Source organism: Medicago truncatula, chromosome 7 (genome assembly GCF_003473485.1).
Source record: "Medicago truncatula cultivar Jemalong A17 chromosome 7, MtrunA17r5.0-ANR, whole genome shotgun sequence".
Lineage (NCBI taxonomy): Eukaryota > Viridiplantae > Streptophyta > Magnoliopsida > Fabales > Fabaceae > Medicago > Medicago truncatula.
Genome location: NC_053048.1, coordinates 53974644 through 53991242, shown reverse-complemented (window position 1 = coordinate 53991242; position 16599 = coordinate 53974644). Strand labels below are relative to the sequence as shown.

Sequence of the window (16599 nt, the reverse complement as noted above, 5' to 3'; positions counted from 1 at the left end):
CTTAACTAAATTCTCAATAAATCAACCTTCTTGAGCTAGAACTAAAAACATGCACTTTATTTCTTCTTCCCCATACCATACCCCACTTTAATGCACTCTTCTGCAATAAATTCCCATTCCCATAAAAACATCATCTTTATACTTTACCGGGATCTGGGTCTCTTTCATTTTTTCTTGAAAGACAAAGTAGAGCTTGTCTTCCACTCACATTAAAAGAACAAAAAAAGCCTTTTATGATTTGTGAAGTCCAAATCATGTTTCTAATTCGTTGTATTGTACTGTCGACTTGATCTTTTTAAGGTCACTCCTATATTTGAGACAAGACCCAAATCCTCAAATAAAACATAGTTGAATTAAGTGACAAATTTGGTTTGCAATGAGGGTTCATCATCAAAATGAACAAAGACAATGTTCTTATGGTGTTTTGAAGTGGGTTTTGGTTTGGATGAGTGTGTGTTACATTGTATTCACAATTGGACCACCATCACGCTGGCGCTTCAAGCAATCTCCTTGTCCTCAATGTCATCATTGTTACTGTTCTTCAGTCGAATATCCTCTTGGTTCTTTGGGTAAGTTTCCCTTTTCACTTACCGTTCAAATTAACAAATTTGGTTAGTTTTGATAAAGAAAAAACTAGTTTGATTAGGTGTATAGGTAAAAAAAGCAACCCTTTGTATTTGAAAAATAATACGATAGTAATTAGAAAAATTCACTGGTAGCCTTTTTGAGAATCAGAACAAATAATTCTTTAGTCTATCTAGCCAGAATGTTTTGGTTATTCAATTCATATGTGTATTAGATTTATATATATTAATTCGTGGTCTTGAAATCTTGCAAGTTGCATCTACCTTTGATCTTTAAAAAAAAAAAAAAAGTATATATATATATATATATATATATATATATATATAGAGAGAGAGAGAGAGAGAGAGAGAGAGAGAGAGAGAGAGAGAGAGAGAGAGAGAGACTTGACAATATATGATAACTGAGTTCATAGTTTTCCAGAATCGCAGTAAGCCACTGTGATACAAAACAACCATCGAATGCTTTGCCTTGTTTAACTTAACACTATACGGGGATTGGTTTCTAATTTTAGTAAGCTTCTACTTAAGTAAGAGTTTCGAAATGTTACCATTTAAATGTTTTGCATTTCTGTCTACATAGCTTTGTTTATCTGGCTAGCAAATCTTACTAATCGTACATGTATGCGTAATATTCACTTTAAGTAAAATTTATAATAAACTTGAATAGTTTTACTGAGAGTTGAACTCTTATTTCCTCATTCTGTTCTTTTTTGGACCTACCATCACAGAAAAGATCATTCTTTTACTATATGTACAGATTGTGGGAAACATGATCCAGCAATGGAGGAAATGAACAAGGATCCACTGTCAATGCTGTCTGAGGAGTTAAAGTTGCAGAAAATTGTAGCCAATGAGACTTTGGAACAGACCAAAAGATTAGTAATAAATGCCAGGAATACTTTCTCTCATTATAAAAAAGAAGTAGAAAAGTGCAGCATAGGGATGGAAACTTGTGAAGAAGCAAGGGAGAGAGCAGAGGCAGAGCTTGTTGAAGAGCGCAGGTTGACAGCATTATGGGAAGAACGAGCTCGTGATTATGGGTGGAAGGACAGGAGATGAACATGCTTAAGAAGATAGCTACCAACTACTAATAAACAAACTATCACTACTTTATGCTAACACTTCATTGTAATTATAGCATAGCTTTTTATTAATTGTGATTATTTAACCATGGAGGCAATGCCTTAAAACGAAATTAGCGTTTTGTTGAATTCCACTTAGCGGCAGGATCTTAAACTAAAGGGCTTTACCTCTTTCACTTACAAGGAATAAAAACTGATTATTGAAAACGCAGGCACAGTTAAATCAACATTGCCATTTGCCAATATTCCTTGTATACAAAACTCTCGCCTGTATGTTTAGTGTTTACAGCTGACCAGTATAGCAAATGTAAGTCTTGGATTATGAAAGGTCATAACATTAATTTCAATTAAGATGGTGGATGCTTATACTGGCCACCTTAAAAGTCACGGTGATCATAAAAATCAATATATTCCTCTACATTCTTTTTACAATGTGCCGGCCTCACTAATAGAGTGGAAGGGTGCTATATTGCCAACATTTCTCAAATCGTGAATGAAACTGATTAGGTTCATGTTCCTTGGAGTCACTTGTCTGAAATGCTCTTTGTTCAAGGAGGAGAGTGTCCACCATACAGAAATACCTAAACAAACCATTTCCTCTTCTTCTAAAAATTGTCAACTCAAATCAATGCTATAAAGCAGGTTAGAAACTGCACTTCAATAAGAATGAACAGGTTTACCCAGATCATCAATCTTTATGGGCTTCTTTAGTACTGTTTCGGAAGCATTAACAAGTTTTTTTGAGCAAAAAGCTTTAACAGGTTATTTTTGTGCAACTATACAACACACTATGGGATAACGTAAAATAAGCAATGTGGCCTCCCTTTCAATTTTTTGCGGAGGCAGACAAATATAAACAGGAGGCTCAAATGGTAATGTGTAAACACAATGTGTTGATAATATACCCAGATAAGTTAGAGGTGCTCTACGTCAAGTGAGGTATACACTATCTATTACTGCAAAACCAGCTGCAACCCCACCTTCATCAGATGATGATATTTTCGTACGCATCAAATAGCCACTTTGATTATTCATAACAACCCTATCCTTATTCCTGCAAATTCAAGTCCCCGCGGATGTCAAGCATTATGCAAATTCTTCGTAAAAAGACATTATGAAAATTTATGCACCGAGCTATAAAGATATATAGTCAAGTAATGTACCTTAAATAAGTACCAAATATCCCAAGTTCTGAGATGGCGTGGTCCTTGTGGCAACCACCATTACGCATCAAAACTGCAGCAGAAATATTTGGAAATATCCTCTGCATAAGTATGTAAGCTGCATCTTCTTGAGAACCCGTTTTCTGCAATTTTATGAGGGTGTCTCGCACTGCATCACCATAAATATTGTTTCCTGAAAGATAATTACAGCTCATTTAATATAATTTTCAACAAAGTCGGAGAGCAGAAAGTTAGATCACGTTTTAGGGGTGGTAGTACCTCCTCCTTCTCTCTGGGGCTTCATCACAAATAATTCGGGTCGTTCAATTGCTTTTTTAACAATATCTGAGTCATCCAAACTCCATAGTCCTGCAAAGCATTCACGCATTTTTGCGATATCGTCTTTGTTTTCAAGGAACCTGCTTACATTTTGATTCAAGGATTTAGGAAAAGATATTGACCAGAAAAACAAACTATGGTCAACTAAAAATACAAATCAATTTATTTTGGTTTTTTGAGATGAAAGTGCAAGGGAAATGTCTACTATAGGATCAGATCATGTTTAGTACAGTACATTTGATAAATTGTAATTCCTATAACCATAATAGGAAGTACGAGCGTAGTTCCAAAGGGAACATATTCATTTACACCGATCATCCAAAATGACTTTTTTATTTTTGTTATTTTGCTTTTTTTTCAAGACAGAACAAGTAATTTTGGAAGAAAAATTTAAGGTGCAAGAATAGGGGATAACCGGATAAGATATCCCCTCGAAGAAAACATTTAAACACTCGAACACACAGAAGAAAAAAGAAAAACAGACAAAGCAGTTCAACTAATCATTTAAAGATGATTAGTTGCAGCCAGTTTCCTCTAACATCAAAACCTCGTTGAATTCATTCTTACGATTGTTCTATAAACAACATAAACTGTCTTCTTTCAATCCACCTAAAGTTTTTATCAAAGCCCTCACTGTTCCAAACCTTCCGTTTCTGTGTAAACTTGTAAGAATCCGAAGTTCCAAACCATTAATGATGCATTCTTGCCACTGCTGGCCAAGCAGAAAAGCATAGGGTCGGACTGAACTAAATTAGCTTCAAACAAGATATGAAGAAGATACGGAGCACCAAGCAAAATTTTTTTAAGAAAATCACCAATCAATCAAATCATAAATAGCTGGCACAACCATATCCATGATTAATCAAATAAGTAAGGCATGGACTTGAGAACAGAAGATTCTGAAGAAGGCGATCTCACAACACACATCATTCACTCCCATTTATACACTTTTCATTTAATCGTAGTATTGAATTGATCAAACTACTTTCAAAACAATAACTGAAAGAGGCAAGGAAGAGATGAAGAAAACTAATTAGAAGATACCTCTCAAGAACACCTGGCTTTGCAAGTTCCTGTTGAATCTTCTTGGTGCCAACCAAATGATACGATATTGAAGGGCATTTGACAGCAGAAGATTGTTCCATCAATAGTCTAGCTCTCCATTCCTACATATTGAGCAAGTTATGCCCAAAGCATGAGCAATGAGAACTCATTGTCAGGATAAAAGGCTCACTAACATTTCAAGATAAGACAACTATATCAAGAAACAAAGTTATGGCAGAGAAGATAATCCATGGAATATAAAGATTGATTGAGGTAAGAGTCAATCAGTTCATGTTAGTTTGAAAAAGTAAGCTAACAGTAAAAAAAAAAAGGTGTGCTACAAAAGTTTTTACATAGTAAAATCATGCAAAACCCAAGCTGTACCGACCAATCAACAAATAATATTACTTATGGAACTCAACTATTTTGGGGTCCAAACTGGAAGTTATTTATCTTTATAAAGCATTCAATACTTGTCGGGTGCAAAAAGACAACTATAAAGCCGTCAAGCAAACCAACAGAACAAAAATAAGGTGGCTAACATTCAATCAAATATTAATAGACAGCAATCAGCTCTTCTTTTTGTCACAAACATCATACAAGGGTCAGTGGGTTAACCTTTCCTAATCTTTCAAATAACGAGTTTAACTGTTTAAGTAACAAAATTTCTCTACGATGTAAAAGCGCAATTCTTATGGACAAGCAAGAAAATATAAACTCGTCACTTACTGATTCTGAAGGATAATCAACTGGTGTATAGCCAGCCCTGAAGTAAATTACTGCAACTGCTTGTCCATTACTACAGTAAAAAAAAGTGAATTCTCTACAGTCAGAAAACAAGTTGAGTAGGCTACAAACTTATGAGGAAGTCAGTTTTTTATGGCTAAAGCCTACATACACAGAAAGTGTTCCATCTGGTAGAATTTCTCCTTCTTGGTCAACTTCTGCCATCGTTTTACGAACAATTGTAATACCATGCGTGTTCAAAGCTAAGGACAACAACTCCATAACCAGAATATGTTTAAAATATAAAACTAGTCATTTCCTTATATGATAAAATACCCTTCATACCCTCTGATATCACATTTGGTAACAGAAATCAGATGCAATAAAATTACTATTGTAAGTTTATAACTACAGTGATAAGGATATTTGTCTCTTAGAACAGCAGAAAGAAAATGCTGGTCATACATGTTTCGCTCTTCAGCCTGAACCACAGTCATAATCACAGCCCTGTATGGAATCATTCAGAAATATAAGGAACCAAAATTAGCAGTAGAATAAAGTGAACTGAAAAAGGGTAGTTATTTCTCGGATCTAACCTTGGGTTATTATACTCACTCCAAGCTTTAGCCAAGGCCTCGGCATTCTGGCTGACAGCATTATTGGCAGGAACCTTTTCTGAATCCAGACCAAGCAATTTTCCATGGCAAGTAAGTATGTACCTGATAAATAATCACAAACTGATATAAAGAAACAATTGAGTTGGAAAAATTCAGAGCACGGAGGTCAAAAATAGGACGCAAAAGAAAGGAAAAAAAGAGGAAGTATGAGAAAATCAGAGATTATAATAAATTAGAGTTAAAGCAAAAGTTTACCTATGAAGTTGAGTGACAAGAGTACTAAAACCAGCAAATGAAGATGAAATAGTGTTGAGCTCTATTTGCAAAAGTGATTTGGTTTGTTCATCAAGCATATAGTCTGAACGATGTAATCCAAATCTTATTTCCTATTAAGTTAAAATTATTCCAACAGTAAAATTAATATATGAGTAAATTCATTTGATCCACTTTATAAAAAAAAAGATAAAGATATGTAGCGTTATTGTGAAAAAGAGAATATGTCGGCATCATGTATTAAAAAATAATAATAATTACACTTTAACAAATATACCGACCTCTTTTTTGTTGAGCTGTAGCATCTTGGAATGAATATCTAAAAGTCTAGAGGTAAATTCGTCCACTTGCTTAGTTCTGCATTGAGATAAGAAAGAGACAATTAAAAGCTGAAAATGGAAAAGACGTAGAAACACACCAAAAGGGTGACCCACTTGTGATAATGAATAAAAAACAATAGAGCAACAGTGAATTAGAACGGACCTTGAGAGAGATTCTTGAAGAAATTTACCATCTAAACTAACACGGTCAACAAGTTCATTGAATATAGGTGCCAAATCACAAGCTTGCTTCCATTTACTTTCTGGAAACGACGTTGGGAATAATGAAAACGGGGCATGCATCAATCCAACACCAGGAACCATTCCTGATTTCTGTAATTAGAAGAAGAAAAAAAATTATAATTTTTGTTCTTCTTTTTAAACCTAATTTATTTACGCCAGGACTAATAAGTGCAATCACAGTGATTTTGTAAAAGCTACTTGGTGGTACAATATATGATTCTGACAAACCCATTGTAAAAAAATGGATTCCAAAAAAAATATATATATAAAATAAAGAGAAGCATTTGAGTTAGTTTGTTAGATGGAGACATGCCTTAGTAAAAATGAATAAAAAAAAAAAAAATTGTTTGTTAAATGAGTTTATGGTGTGAATAATTAATTAATAATAATGAAATCAAGGAGGAAAAGAGTACCTGGTAAGATTTATCTCCCATGAGAAGACCGTGAAGAGAGGCCCAAACAAGAGCATCATAAGCGATGTTATCGAGAAGTTGTTGATCAATATTGTGATAATCATCAACGAATAGAGGAGAAGGTTTAATGATGTTTTGTTCATCACCATTAATGGTGAGATGCTTATGATGAGACATTGGAAGTGGTTTCGTAGAGAAATTTATAGAAGAAGAAGAAGAAGAAGAAGAAGAAGAAGAAGAAGAAGGAAAGAAAGAGAAAAAGGTGTTGTTGTGATGAGGCTGAAGAGGAGGAATGTATTTGGACAAAGGTATAGTCTTGGAGAATCTAATACCACCAAAACCAAAAGCAGAAGCAGCCATTGCCTATTGCTTCAACATCGTATCAAATTTGAGTTTCATTTCAATTTGTCAGAATCAAACCCAAACTCTTTTTTTAACACTAACTAACAATGGCCACGTCATTCACTCAATATGTTCTCACCATTGGTTTCATCTAATACACATATTTTATGATAGTCCATCTACACATTATATCTCTCACTCTTCTCCTCTTTTCACCTACTTGATTGATCACAATGACACCATTAATCAGCAATTCAATTGAGATGTTAGCAGAAGCAACAACAATTGAGATTGTGTTTCCGCTTCCAACAGTACGGTGGTCGGAACTCAGCGCGGCGGAGGAGGGTTGAGGAAGAAGGTTGCACGTCAAGGAGAGATGTGGTAGAGGAAAGGGAGAAACAATCAACTGCAGATGGAGTATTATAGTAGTGTGAGTTTTAGATGAATCCAATGGTGGAAATATGGGTCCAAGTTGGACCAATCTATTTAGTGGTGCAGACTAAAATCAGCCTAAGTTAAATACTCCGTTCACCTTTTTTAAGGATGAGTGAGTTCATAAAAAACATTCAAGTCTTAATTCTACAAAGACTTTTCGTCGTTTTCACACTCCTAGAATGTATTATTAAAATAAAAACAGAATCTCATACCAATTTTTTAACAACCACTAGAATTTACATTTATTTTACAGCACTAATTTTTTAGTTATGCATTCAACAATAAATGAGGTCCGATTCAATGTACCTGGACATTCACTCATTCATGTTACTCCTTGCACCGTACCACCTTCTTATCACACCATATATGTTCATGATAGTGAGATTAACTATTTTTATATGCACACCCAATATTTTTCAACACTCATTCAACACCTCATTTTATTTATATATATTTTCTTATCCGGGGCCGACCCAATGCATTTCTACATCTAAATCAAAATTTAAATAGAGATCTTTTAAGTATGTATAGAGAGAATAACACAAAAAATAAGAAAAAATTCCCATAAGTTCCTTCGTTTGTCAATAATTCTATTTTATATGTGCCAAACATTAAATATTTGTATTTTTCCGGTTGAAAATTGAACTCAGGTTCTTTACCAATTGTTAGATCATAAAATCGCAAAATAAAATTGAAGTGATACAAATATAAATTAATTTTTACTATTAGATATTTTGATTCCACACTACCTGTCTTAATATATTTTCAACATCGAACATCAAATTAGATTAATAGAAATATGAAGGAAAATTCTTTTAAGATACTTATAATCAATAAGATTGCTAGCATTGAAATCGGACATGTAACATTAACTATGACTTTTCATTTAAATACCACTTGAACTAGGGGTAAACACATTTACAAAATTTGACCAATAGAAATATATTCAAAGCCAAAATGTCGAGGCCTGCAAATTTAGATGGTCTTGTTTTAGTGGCAGCCCTCTTGAACCGGCCGAATTCTTTTCACATCGAGTAAATAGGCAATTACCCCTTAGAATTTGTAAGTTTCGTCAATTACCCCCTGAAATTAACAAAACTTCAATTACCCCCCTAAAATTGCACAACATTAATCAATTTACCCCTTCCGTCAAATTTTTCTGTTAGTCAACATGACGTTTTGCAAATACCCCCGGAAGTTTTGCACTTATGTGCAAAATGCCCCCAAACTTGAAAATTTATATATTTTTTTTTCTATATGTCATTACTTTAGCTTCTTATCTCTGTTTCAATAATTGTTTGTTTCTTGTATGAAATGTTTCAAGAAGCTAACATGGAGCAGCTCGTGAGGTAGTAAGATGCTTCTGAAAAAAAAATAGTAAATATAGCTTCTTAATATACACAACAGAGATATGTGTTTCAAAGCATTTTTTTTTCAAAGCTAAATATTACGTGTATTCTCTCAGACTTTAGTTGTATGGACGAAAAGCCCTCAACAATAACATCATATAAGTCATTCACTAGGTAATTGAGCTTGTGGAGTTCAAGCTGTACTCTGAATGAAGTGGATGCAATAAAACAAATATGTAGGAGGATAAACTTGATTATGGGGTTGCTATTTCATATTTTAGAAGTTTTTTATTGATAGGGTCCGACAATTGCACTGGCTAGCATTTCCCATAAAATATAACCAATATGTTTTATGAGAACCACTATAAGGCATGAAGGTAATTGTTAGAAGTTGGCAACACCCTTTTGTATTTTTTCTCATGAAATGTGTTGGGTCCAAGTAAAATGTCTAATAAACAAACTTTCCAACAATTTTTTTAACAAGCTAATCGTAGCATAAGAAATGCTAAGATTAGAACTTAAAAGTCTTTACATCAGATGAACAAACAGGTAACACCAGTTCATCAATCTTTTATTGGTAGAATCAAGCAGGTCGCTGTCTCTTCGAGTAGAAGAAACAGATTGTAAACATGTCATGGGAGAAAGTAAAAGAAACAATGTAGTTTCTCCTCTTTAATTCAATGAGTTGGTTTCATCATGTGAGGTATACACTATCTATTACTCCAAAACCAGGCAAAACCCCACCTTCATCAGATAATGATGGTTTTGTACGTACCATATAGCCACTTTCATTATTCACAATAACCTTATCCTTATTCCTGCAAATCCAGTCATATGTGGATGTCAACCGGTTCACAAATTCAAGCACAAAAATGTGATTAACATTTAGCTACGCCATGTTACCTTAAATAAGTACTGAATATCCCAAATTCTGAAATGACATGATCTTTATGCAAGAAGCCATTACGCATCAAAATTGACGCCGTGTTAGCTGGAAATATCCTCTGCATAAGTATGTAAGCGGCATCTTCTTGAGAACCTGGTTTCTGTAATCTTTTAAGGGTCTCCCTAAGATCATCGCCATAAATATTGTTTCCTGAAAAGTAATTACATTTATTAGATAACTTTTCTTCTCTCTTATTTTTTTCAACAAAGTCAGAGAGGTAAAAGACCTCCTCCTTCTCTTTGGGGTTTCATCACAAATAACTCTGGCTTCGCAATCGCTTCATTAACAATATCTGAATCCTCCAAACTCCACAACCCTGCAAAGCATTTACGCAGTTTTGCAATATCCTCTTTGTTTTCAAAGAACCTGCTTACAGTTTTTCTCAAGAATTTAGTGAAGAGATGTCAACTAAAGAAACAAACTATAATTAGCAAAAGTGTACAAATTAGCCATGGAACAAATGTTTTCTAAGAAATAAACGCAAAAGAGAGGGGTGGGGGAGGGGGATGTCAAACAGATTTTTTTCGATGAATGTATCCCCGCGCACCGACAATACTAGTTTGAGGAGTGCTATGGACACTCTCTTTCTAAGACTCTCTATAATACTCACTCTCTTATAGGGTGAAACTCATGTGGTTCCACACTTTGAAAATGCATCCCGCATAAAGTGGTGAGACCCACATGGGTTTCACCCATAAAAGAGTAAGTATTAGAGAGAGTGTTCCTAGCATTTCTCATACTAGTTTAGTACATTTGATTTAACTAATTAATAAGGGCTTATCTATCAAGTATGTACGAATTGATCTACTACTTCCAAAGCATAGAGGATGCAATAAGCATTGAAGAAACGGAAAATATTAATTAGAAGATACCTTTCAAGAACATTGGGCCTTGCCAGTTCCTGTTGAATCTTTTTTGTGCCAACCAAATGATAAGATATGTTAGGGCATTTGATAGCAGAAGATTGTTCTATGAGTAGCCTAGCTCTCCATTCCTATATATTGAGCAAACTGTAAGAGCTCATTGTAAAGGTACACGGCTCACTAAAACTAAAAAGATAATGAAACTTTAGCATGAAATATGTTACTAATTACATCAGATCTTGTTAGTGAAAAAAGCTACATGTACAAGAAGGAGTTAAGTCAGGTGAAAGCACATGTTTCTGTGTTGGAAAACACAGTTACTATGAGTAGCAAAAAACTGAATTTGAGTCACTCACTGATTCCGAAGGATAGTCAACTGGTGTATAGCCAGCTCGGAAGTAAACGATTGCGACTGCTTGTCCATCCCTGCAAGTGGCATGACATTATATTTCTATACAGTTAGATACAAAAATATGATTAAACAAAATTATAGCAGATAGGCAGTCAAGGCCAGGGCTACATACACAGAAAGTGTTCCATCTGGCAGAATTTCTCCTTCTTGATTAATTTCTGCCAATGTTTTCCGTATGGTTGTAATATGATGCGTGTCACAAAGTTAAGGATAAAAACACTAACAGCGCAAATATGTGTTGAAGTATAAAATTATAGTTGTTTTCTATACAACAAACAACCCTTTCAATCCTTGGATATCACATTTGATATTCCTAATTATACAAATCAAAGAGTTTGCTTTGCTAGATAGTAAAAACGAATGTTTATTCCTTTTGAACTCAAATCATAGTAACTACTAAGAAAAGGATATTTTTCTCTTAGAATTGCAGACACAAAATGCTGGTCATACATGTTTCGTTCTTCACCCTGAACCACAACGATAATCACAGCCCTGCATGGATCCATTCAAAAATATAAAGCATAAAACAAAAAGAAGCAGCAAAAGAAATCGAAAAGGAAAATTTTCCCCAAAACTGACCTAGGGTTATTATACTCCTTCCAAGCTTTAGCTAATGCCTCCGCATACCGACTGTCGGCAGTATTGACAGGAACCCTTTCGGAATCTAGTCCAAGCAATTTTCCATAGTGAGAAAGTATGTTCCTGGAAAATTACCAACTAATATAATGGTGTAACTCTTCATAGTAAATTATCTTTAAAACGAAGATATACCATAATCAGAGTTCATATGAATTATTTCACCGTGGATAAACATACACTGATATCTATCTAAGCACCTAGTTTATGATATTTGATTATACTTCGATTTCTACCTACGTATTACAAACTTTAATTTCCCATCATTAAATACATGTACATTTATATCAACAAGAAGAGTTCAGACAAAACTTGAATAAACTTAAAGCTTAAACAAAGACCTCAAAACCCATAGCAGCGGCACTGACCTGTGAAGTTCAGTCATAACAACACCAACACCAGAAAATGAAGTGGAAATAGTGTTCATCTCAATTTGCAAAAGTGACTTAGTCTTTTCATCAAGCATGTAATCTGAACGAAATAATCCCATCCGTATTTCCTATTAAAGTAATGGCATGAAAAAGAAATTAGTATTTCCTTTATGGATTGACTTATTTGAGCTTAGCTACTGGCATAAACATTCGTGGTACTGTTTAGAAGAACTTATGAAAAAACTTACGATATGTTCATAAATTGTTTTTATCTATTTCCATAAGCTCTTCGGGATAGCTTAAGAAAACAAATTATAGATTATACATGAACAATTTGATTTGATTTTATCTTGTGTTATACAAATAGCTTATTCATAAGCATTTATATCACAAACACTTATATGATAAGCGCTTAAGCTATAAGCTGCAAACTAAGTTGTTTATCCAAACAAGGCCTAAATAAATCCCTTTGATTCAAACAAGGACTAAATGTTGTAGTATAATTAATACACAGTTACCTCTTTTTTGTTCATTTCAAGCATTTTGGCATGAATATCTAAAAGTCTAGAGGTAAATTCATCTGCTTTCTTAGTTCTGCATTGAGATGAACAGATACAAATTATGTCGAATTAAAACATAACCAAACTCAATTTGGCAAGAAAAATAAAATAAAATTTTAGGTGTTAATAATGGTAATAGTTGGGAAATAGCTTACTTGGAGAGGGATTGTTGGAGAAATTTTCCATCCAAGCTAACACGATCAACAAGTTCATTGAATAAAGGTGACAAATCACAAGCTTGTTTCCAATGAGTTTCAGGAAGAGGGGGAGGAAGTAAGGAAAATGGAAGATGCACCAACCCTACACCAGGAACTCTTCCTGATCTCTATAATTCCAACAAAAACATTCACACTCACTATTTACACTAATGCAATTCATAATTTCAACTTTACTAAAATAAAATGCTAATAAGTGTTCTAAAACATTGTTTAAGAAAGGTGATGTAATTATTAGGTTGACTGTAATTTATTCTAGGATTAATACTGCTTTTCACCACTATAATATATGTTATTTCTGGTTTTCACCCTTATAAAATTTTCGATTTGATTTGCACCCTCGTAAAAAATTTATTTTCCGAAAAACACCCTTTATAGGCCATTAAAAAACCAAAATTTCTTGAAAAATAAAAATCTGAAAATGTCCTATTAGGGGTGTTTTCCGGAAAATAAAATTTTTACAGGGTGCAAATCAAACCGAAAATTTTATAAAAGCAAAAACCAAAAATAGCATATATTACAGAGGTAAAAAACACTATTAACCTTATATTATGAATTCTTGAACTCCGGTGGATATCATATAATGTTAGCATTTTGAATTATCCCCTCTTTAGTTCTTTTTATAGTCTTAGTGCACAACTATCAAACCCATTTGTGTGCCCCTTGCTTTGCTTCTTTCGAGCTTCTTCTATCGATGATATTATTAAAGTACTCTCTCAGTCTCAAATTGTATGTTACTTTAAAAAAAATATTTGTCCCAAATTATATGTCGTTTTTCCTATTATATCTTTAACTATTTATTACTCATTCTTTTTTTCAATTCTTTCATTTATATTTCCCATATCATTTATTAAGGACAATTTTATAAAACAACTCATAATATCTCTTTCCCACACAATATTAATTATATTTTTTAATATGTGTGAAATGTCCAAAACGTCATACAATTTGGGACGGAGGGAGTAATTATTAAGGTTTTATAACGAGTGTTCTTAAGATATTTTTATGGATTTTAAATGATAAGTTTTAATAGAAATTGGTGTAATTTATGCATTAAAAATTCAAATAATTAACCTTTTAAAAAAATATTTTTTTTTAATTTGGAATCCTTGTGCCCTAGAGCCTTGTCAGTAAATAAAAATATAGAAACTGTGTTGAAATTTAAAAATATCAATTTTTTTAGATATATGTTAGGCTCTTTTTTTTTTTTAGGGAACATGTTTGGCTCTTTAATAAGTTTCCAAGGAAACTTATTTGCATAAAAATAACAAACATATGATCATTTTGGCTCTAACTAATAAATAACGGGTTTACCATTTTTCAATCTTTACTTATCCAAAATTGACCAGTCAACATCACTAATCCTATGTTTTTTTCCGGTCATTAATATAAGTAAAAATTTAATTTTTAGATACATTCAATTAATGATGTATGTATTATATGTCACATACATCATTAATTGAATGTATCTAAAAAGTGGATTTTTGTTTATATTAGTGACCGGAGGGTATATCGTAGTTCTAATTATTTTGAATAAAGATACGTTGACATCTTAATGTGTACGCCCTATTGTACCATTCTGAAAAACTACGTGACCACTGTTGTTCAAGAATTTAGAAGCTGAAAATGTGATCACGCAACTAAAATGCGCGTGACCACTATTTTTTTTCACTTAGTTAACCAAATAAATAGTGGTCATGCAACTAAAAAATGTGGTAATACAAACCATATATATTTGGCTAACTTAAAATTTTTCTGTGTGGTACAAAAAGACGTACACATTAAGGATGTCAACGTATCATTCATTGTTAAATTAGTTTAGAAATAAAAAAAAAAGTTTGTTTTTGGGGAAAAAAAAATCCTACGGAAAGGATTGACCTGACTTGATCCCAAGAAAGATACTTGACAATACTACTATTCCTAGATCCCAAGAAAGTTACGTGACAATGTTTTTATCCAAAACTGGCCTGATTTTTCAAGGACTATCCAAAATTGACCTGACAACAAAACTAGCTGCTGTGAATTTGTTTGTTAGTATTTGACTGAACATGTTGAATTGCAACAATTTTTCATGTTTAATTACCACTTGATCTAACATGTGAATGATAGGCATATATATGTTGATAATAATTAGTAGTATATGCTAAGTAGTTAAAGAGTGTATTGTTTTGATGAGTTTAGAAAGTGTGACAAGTAACAACACATGCAATATTATGTAAAAGTAAAGTAAAAAAGCAGCAGTGGAGTGACCTCAACAGATTTATCCCCAACAAGAAGACCATTGAGAGTGGCAAAGACAAGAGCATCATAAACAATGTTTTCAAGAACTTTGTCATCTATTTGATGATAATCATTAAAGCTGGGAAGCGTCATGGGAGGAGAATTATCAACCACTTCTACTTCTATGTTTGTGGTAGTAGAACTCAGGTTCAGCTGTTGTTGAGACATGTTTCTATTTTTAGGAAAGAAAAGTGACAGTACTGATCTATGGTGTTGGGAAGTAGACGAGACGAAAGATGAAGGAAAAATGTTAGTGCACGAGTGAGGAAACCAAACCAAGCACCCAGATCCAGCAACCATTGACCTTCACTTTTCAGACACGACAAACAATCAAAACTTATCTTGCTTTTGTCACGTTTTTCAATTAATTAATTAATCAACTTGTTCAGTCAGTGTACTATTATTATTATTAGTTGAAAAAAAATAATATTAAATGAAATCGATTACACTGATTTGAGACGACATGTTGAATTGGCAATGATTCTCCACAATATCAAGTATAGCAATGAGACTACATTCTTATTGAGATTATAAACAACTTTCATCATTGATTGAAATGAAGAGGTTTCAAACATTCTTCATGAATCATGATCCATGTAATTTTTTTTTTATGGAAGGACTTTATTCCTTTTCTTCGTACTTGTTAAAATGATCTCCTCCGCCATATCATTTATGCTAACCATTTTCTTCGAAGCTTGATGGCACAATTCTTCATCAACAATGTTCCTGCACAGATTATTCTCTTCTTCAACATGTTCTGTTTGAGGAGAAAGACGATTATCACCGAAGAAATATTTAGATTTTCGAAGCTCATTGCTATTTAGACCTATACAAGGTGTCACATGCCGAACCATTTTGTCTGAAATTGGCACACCAAGTGAGCTTGAACCGTAATTTGAAGATCTCCCTAAAGTCACTGTCTTCGATGCTTGTGCAGACAGTATTTTCATGATGAAATCATAGAGCTTATAGCATATGTTCACATGTTCAAGATGCAATTCTTTTTTATCCATTTGCTTGAGTTTTGCAATGAGATTGAAAAAGAAAATGTGAATGGTGATGCGGTGTGTCAATGAGAAGTAGATGATTAATCCCACAGCTTACTATAAAAATAGACAAGTTTAAAATTGCAAGTAAGTGAAATATTGGAATCCATTGCAAGAGATTCTTTGCTTTTCTTTGAAGGGACGTTATCCCAAAAATTTTGCGGTCGTTTTTAATAAGTTGCGTGATTTTGAAAAATTTAAGGCAAGGGTGCGAGGTATTACTTTGTAAGATTGTCTATACCTCCCATACTCCATGAGGCCATGATTAAGGATGAAAATAACCAGGACGGTGCAAAGATTTTCAATGTCCAAACATGATCAAATTTTTTAAGGATTATGC

The 16599-nt window shown here is 33.4% G+C and overlaps 3 protein-coding genes across 3 annotated transcripts; 1 reads left to right on the top strand and 2 right to left on the bottom strand.

Annotated features, from left to right (window-relative positions):
- The first annotated feature begins 13 nt into the window (after positions 1-13).
- LOC11420851 (uncharacterized) lies at positions 14-1893 on the top strand. Its single transcript, XM_003626277.4, has 2 exons — positions 14-569; positions 1342-1893. The coding sequence occupies exons 1-2, from the start codon at positions 377-379 to the stop codon at positions 1641-1643; spliced, it is 495 nt and encodes a 164-aa protein (XP_003626325.2). The 5' UTR covers positions 14-376; the 3' UTR covers positions 1644-1893.
- Positions 1894-2272: 379 nt separating this feature from the next.
- On the bottom strand, positions 2273-7232 carry LOC11425656 (glutathione synthetase, chloroplastic). Its single transcript, XM_003626276.4, has 12 exons — positions 6805-7232; positions 6312-6481; positions 6110-6185; positions 5811-5941; positions 5535-5657; positions 5365-5445; positions 5111-5191; positions 4942-5011; positions 4213-4334; positions 3109-3248; positions 2830-3022; positions 2273-2720 (listed from the first exon to the last, which is right to left on the bottom strand). Exons 1-12 carry the CDS (start codon positions 7162-7164, stop codon positions 2597-2599), a joined length of 1671 nt encoding a protein of 556 aa, XP_003626324.2. The 5' UTR covers positions 7165-7232; the 3' UTR covers positions 2273-2596.
- A 2079-nt stretch (positions 7233-9311) lies between these two features.
- LOC11423166 (glutathione synthetase, chloroplastic) lies at positions 9312-15531 on the bottom strand. The gene is made up of 12 exons (XM_024770494.2): positions 15184-15531; positions 12874-13043; positions 12677-12752; positions 12156-12286; positions 11731-11853; positions 11563-11643; positions 11264-11344; positions 11096-11165; positions 10749-10870; positions 10103-10242; positions 9834-10026; positions 9312-9748 (listed from the first exon to the last, which is right to left on the bottom strand). Exons 1-12 carry the CDS (start codon positions 15511-15513, stop codon positions 9625-9627), a joined length of 1641 nt encoding a protein of 546 aa, XP_024626262.1. The 5' UTR covers positions 15514-15531; the 3' UTR covers positions 9312-9624.
- Positions 15532-16599: the final 1068 nt, after the last annotated feature.